Below are 6,000 nucleotides of genomic sequence, written 5' to 3' on the forward strand. Positions count from 1 at the left end.
CCACGTGCACAGCCACCGTAAATATCTACACGTTAAGTTAGCCACCTTCCACATACGCAATCCTCAAACATGGGCTTTCCAAATAAATAAATCACCGCCCAGAAGAAAAAGGAATCTAGTACAGAAATAAAAGGTTAACACACTCGAAGGACAGGTACCCTGGACGTATGTAATGTACGTATGTACATGGTGTAGAAAATAACGGGGAGCCAAAATAAAAACATTTAAATAAAACAATTGACAGGGTACGTGCGACGTATTTCGTTAGACGACTAATTGTAGGCATAACCTACTGGGTATTTTCGACTACTGTTAGCGTGAAAGAGGTTGTACAAGATTATGACGACAAATTTCAAGAAAATATTTTCCCAGACAAGGATGTACAAGTGGACTTTAGGCGAAACTCATCCGCTTTTCCGATTACCTGCGAAAGTTTTATTGTATTTCAGCATCGTCAGCTTTTAGTAGCCCAAATGACTTCCTGCAGCCCGTCACAGATTTTGAACAAAGAAGGCGAATACGTAAACCTGCGCCTTTGAAGTTTGCCTTGTTGTAGCGCCTTGCAAATACATAACAAGCAATATTTTTAAGCAGAACTCGTAAAAAATACATCTACGCCATGATCCTCAACAAATTGGGTAAATTCGTATCACTAATAAGATGATACATAAAATAACAGTATAAAAATCAAGGCTTTTTTCAACATTACACCAATCGTCTTTATATTTTACTATCAAATAGAGGGTGTTGAAATTTTATTTTTTTATTCGTCGGTGATGCAATCCTCCAATGTGATAATAAACCGCGGTATTTACCTCCGAAATTACGGATTCATTATTTGTGTATAGCAAATATGCAAGATAAGAATGTGTATCGGCCATTCAATATTTGAGGAAAAATTACGGTTAAGCTGTTACAGATTTTCTCACTGTTTCAGCAAAATTTGAATTTGGAGAAAACCACCGATCAGTTAAATAAAACAAGATCTAAAGTAAGTTACCATAAATGCCTTAATTCAGTTAAGTAGATGCACTGAAGATGAAGCATTGACTATGAAGATACTGACTAATACACAGCATGGATGTCTAGTCTAACACGCCGCAATAACCACTAAGATAAAGTCTGCATACACTTGAAATGAAATTACCTCTCTCTCTCTCTCTCTCTCTCAATGCTGTATAGAATTTAATGGGCAAAAAACATGGCCTATCTCTTCTTTCAAACATGCTCCGTAAAAAGAGAATGAAAGGGCTACATTACTCTGTAAAAAACGAGACGCGAACTGACATAAGCTTTTGCCAATCATATCAAGATAATAACAAAGAACTAAATCAGCATGTAAATTAAAGAAGAAAACGAATTGCCAAATCGATCAAGGACAAGATTTGACATTTTTGCCACAAGAAACAGTCAGTACCATTGCAATACTTTAAATTTGGTAATAGGTAAACGCTAAAACGACAAGTTTTTACACAAGTAAGATTTTGCCACAAATTAAATTTGAAATAATATGAAAATTTACAAAAAATTTGCGAGTAAAAACTTTTTTAAACATACCTAATGCCTCAAAATAAAACCTACAATGGGTACCGCAGACCGTAAGGAGTAATTACTCAGCAACATCGAACTTACGTTTGCTACCACTTGACATTAAATTAAATATATGAGCACAGTGCATTCATTTGTCACCTCCAGTGAACCTTGTCGTAGGAATTACCCTCAAAAAGAAAACTTCTACGTTGAGTATGAGGTGAGATTGACAAACCGCAACCAGAGATTTACGTCCAAGTGTCATATGCGATCCGCGAGCTATTGCTTGCGGACCCCTGACGCAGATCGTTAAAATATTAAGCCGTTACACAAAAAAATGGGCAATTTTCCTCCGACACAGAAAGAATCAACCGGTTTCGATGCAGCGCATTATCATCTGGTGCGGCTAAAGTTGAAGCAGTTAAGTTCACCAAATTATGATATAGTACATGGAAAGCGGTCTATTAACTTTATATTTGAGGATAATCACCGATGTTTTACTTCACATATCCCACCAAATCAAACAAACTACATTTTTTTAAATGTAGACGGTTGTGCAGTAAGCCAGAAATTTTATCAGAGGCCATGAGTTCCCGCCTCATTGAGGAACTAAATACCGATTCGTTCCATTCCTGACCCACTCGAAGGCGACGTCTGAGAGCTAGGCCAGCCGCACGACGCGACGCCACGCCTCCTTTCGCTCGGCAGCGACCCAAAGCACACGGAGAGAGACTGGTTGGCGTTTACATCCGTCGGCGACACTCCCACCTAGGGCTGGGCGGTAAACGAAATCTTGAAATTTAGTGAACGATTTTTTTTCACCGAAAACAATTTTTCTACTGACCCTATCAACAGACCATTTTTCATACTTTTTCCCAATTGAATCGGTTTTTGCCACGTAAGCTGTTTCTTCGCTTAACTTTTTACCAAGCCTTTATATTTGAGACCTATTTTTTTGTTTAAACGCGGGTAAAATTTCATAAACTGGTCAGAAAAAAAGTGGCATGCATGCGGAAGCCAAAGTTTTTGTGTGACGCCTGATTTAGTTTAATTTTATGTTATAAACTGTCAACCAATTCACAGTAATGTCAATTTTTTCGATACATATGAAATTATTACACAATTTTTCGAGGTACGACACGTTCGTTTCTCGTCGTAATATTCAGATAATTTAACAATATTCCCCAGGGTGACGATTCTGAACCGCTACTTCGGTGACAATAATTGCGAGTAGAACCGCCACCGTGATGCACCGGTTCAGAACCTTAGGTGCACCGTTTTTTATCCAAACAGAACTGGTGCGCCGGTTCAGCAAAAAACTGCACCGGAAAACCGTCCAGCCATAATACCACCCCCTGCAACGGTATAGATACAGCGGGTTGAAACCCATGCTGTCGAGCTGCAAAAGGATATCCAGCACAGCTAATCTCCCATTTCAAGGGATAAAACACAAAAGAGGGTACCGACGCGACGACTGCCTGCTACATGCACTTCAAAACTACTTCGAATATAGAAGAAAATGAGCATAGCGGGCGTGCGAAGAAAATACAGTCAAAGATAAGCTGTCAACCGCATGAGTAAACGTTCCGTCACAACGCGAATCCTAGTTGGGAGAGACGACGCGTGGCTAATACTTTTTTTTCACAACGAAACCTCTTGCAACACTTGCGCTCAGAAACTTCCGAGCAGACGTCCTTCAAAGAATACAAGATACGCGCCAAGTGTATGTGCACCAGCGAATAGGACGAAATACCTACATCTACATGGCAGGCAGGTCTTACACGACAAGGTGGCTCGAAGTGATCACACTTCGACTCTCGGTGGTGACATAACATTCTTTCCCAAAGAGTGACACCAAGCGAGAAGCAAAAGAAAACCTTCTTTTAAGCCTCTCCTGGCAATGACCCCGTTTCGTAGCATTCACGGTTAACCAGGCAAATTAACTCCATTTCAGTCGCGGCGGCAGCTGAGAAAGTGGACTATACCAATGAAGTTGCCGAGGGCAACAAAAAAAAAACTGCCACGGTATTGTGCACCGTCATTACGCTATGCCTAGGCTAATCGACGGATGTGTGCCACAATAAAGGCGAATCGATAAACGACCGAACATAAAAGATGCAAATGAACCAACCAGTTCACCGAGACACCCATGAAGTACTACGTACATAGGGTATTACCAATTACAAGAAAAAGTCTGATTTTCTTAAAATAGAGGATGAAGAGTTAAGAAAAGTGGTGAGATTATCGCCACTGAATCGAACCGTCCATTATATTTCAATCACGATCTCATGGCCAGTTTTTCAAAGAATTAAGAAAACGAAGAAACTGTTGAGCTCTAATACGAGCCACAAAAATTATTGCTATCACTCAATTTCAAGTCGCCGTTAGACCTTGCATTGCGCGAGAATGCGAAGAGCATTCATGCACGCATCATAGATATTAACAAACGTTGACAACGGGATCACGGATCGTCAACTACAATTCACAAACAAGAAACTCGTTGAACGCTCAACCCCCCTACAATATATAGAACAATTTTTGATATGACAGACTCAAATATGCGCCATCCCCTTCCCTTTAAACGCGCTGGTCACTTATATATTAATATTCCAAGATATCCTTGAGAACAGAACGACAGCGGACACTTCAAATCACGAAAAGAAAAAAAATAACTGACCTGGCAAGATGATATATCTTGTATGTGTACTGCCCAGAGCTGTATTTCCCTCCCAAGAGAGGAAAGTTGGTAAACGGTTCATTCTTTAAAACTTCTATACCCTCTCCACCTCCTGTTTCATTTTTACTGGCCTCGGCAACAGAATACAACTGTGCTACTTGGTACTGCAATTAAGAACACCATCAATTAATATACCATTGCTGAACGACACTAATATTTCGTCAAACAAACAATAACACCATGCAAACACTTACCTCCTCCACCGTGAGGGGGAGGGTAACTCGGCTGCAAAAGAGTAAAAAAAGGCATTAGTGACAAAAAGACAAGGTTAATTCTAGATTAAATACATATCCCTTGATCCATCAAGCATCTACACAAATGAACTGTCAATAGAGACTGTGTCCCAACCAATTCATTCATACGCAATTTATTTTTCCAAAAATGGGTGAATAAAGACTAGCACAATATACATAAGAGTTATCCACACTTTCTTCATTGCGTAAGATACTCATAGAAAACGAAATTACCAGCCCACAATAAAACCAAAAGTGGATCAACATTGACCTACTTTCATTTTAGGTAGAGTTATCAGTGACATCTCCATGGATAACTGACGTAAACCCTTGCGTAATGGATAAATTAAGACACTAGTGCTACAAAAGTACAGTCTTAGCAACAAAAAATACTGAAACTGCAAAAATACCACAAAATATATCCTATCTCAACTACTATCTTAGCAGAGGCAGCTTAAATAAATGATCCCACAACATTTGAGCGATAAACAGGAAACTTTAAATAAATATAATACCAAGACTCCCAAAAACACTGTTAATAATCAAATAGCATTAGAATTATAGATCAATCACAGGGACCAATCAAGAAGAAACCGGCACCCCAATTATTGACTGAGAATGTCTCCGAGAACTATTAAAATTCTCAATTACGAATTCAACATATCTAAAGACATAATATTCATGGTGCAATATGTAATAAAAATACTTAGAAAATGTACTCACTACTCCTTGATTAGCATTCTACTTTATACACATGGATCGGACAGCAGTCAACGATGTAAGATTGACTCACCCGGATGTCAAGCAGAACTCCACCTATAGGCGTTTATAAGAAACTGGAAAAGCGGTGCACATACGTAATGCGCAAGAAGCGGAAATTCAAATTCACATTTAATATCTAATATCGAGGTTTCATATTCTAGATCATGCGTATTCTGTTGTAGAATATGGGTATCCCGCATGTAATTCGCCTCGCTAAAGGTTTTAAGTGGTCCGTTTGTGAAGTATTTTTTTTTCATCTTATGCCTCTACCGCACTTGATGGCTTTGCTTTCTCATTGTCAGAACTTATGAAAGTGCATGACAATGAAAAAACTAGTTGCTTTCATCGAACTTGCATTGAAAGCAACTTCATTTCCTGCTCTACTAAACAGCGCTGAGAGTTTAAATTCTGCTTCGGCAGAAAATAGAAAATGGTATTTTTAACATATATAAATACTTGAACTTGGAGCAATTAATATGCATTAGCAAAGGACAGTGGATTCTACCCGTAAACTTTGCCCTTGATATTAAATTAAAGCACTTGAAGCTCTTACAATTGAATATTAGTGACTTCCATGACCATTTGTATAAAATAAAAGGTAAACAAATATACACACTTTATTGTGTACATCACAAATACCAAATTCCGTAGTAACTACTATGCTCTTCTTCCGTTATCCATCACTGGTAATACAATTCACAGGACACTTAAATATTTTCATTTCAAAGTTTAATGTTG

The 6,000-nt window shown here is 38.6% G+C and overlaps 1 protein-coding gene across 2 annotated transcripts in view; it reads right to left on the reverse strand.

Annotated features, from left to right (window-relative positions):
• The window catches only part of LOC124156181 (phosphatidylinositol transfer protein alpha isoform), a 179,369-nt gene extending 174,061 nt beyond the window's left edge, over positions 1–5,308 (reverse strand). For both annotated transcript variants that reach the window (XM_046530557.1, XM_046530558.1), the window contains exons 1-3: positions 5,224–5,308; positions 4,462–4,492; positions 4,208–4,371 (exon numbers count right to left, since the gene is read on the reverse strand). In XM_046530557.1, the coding sequence (XP_046386513.1) occupies positions 4,208–4,371; positions 4,462–4,492; positions 5,224–5,240 (212 nt within the window). In that variant the 5' untranslated portion in view covers positions 5,241–5,308. The remainder of the gene's footprint in view (positions 1–4,207; positions 4,372–4,461; positions 4,493–5,223) is intronic.
• Positions 5,309–6,000: the final 692 nt, after the last annotated feature.

This window comes from Ischnura elegans, chromosome 3 (assembly GCF_921293095.1).
Source record: "Ischnura elegans chromosome 3, ioIscEleg1.1, whole genome shotgun sequence".
Lineage (NCBI taxonomy): Eukaryota > Metazoa > Arthropoda > Insecta > Odonata > Coenagrionidae > Ischnura > Ischnura elegans.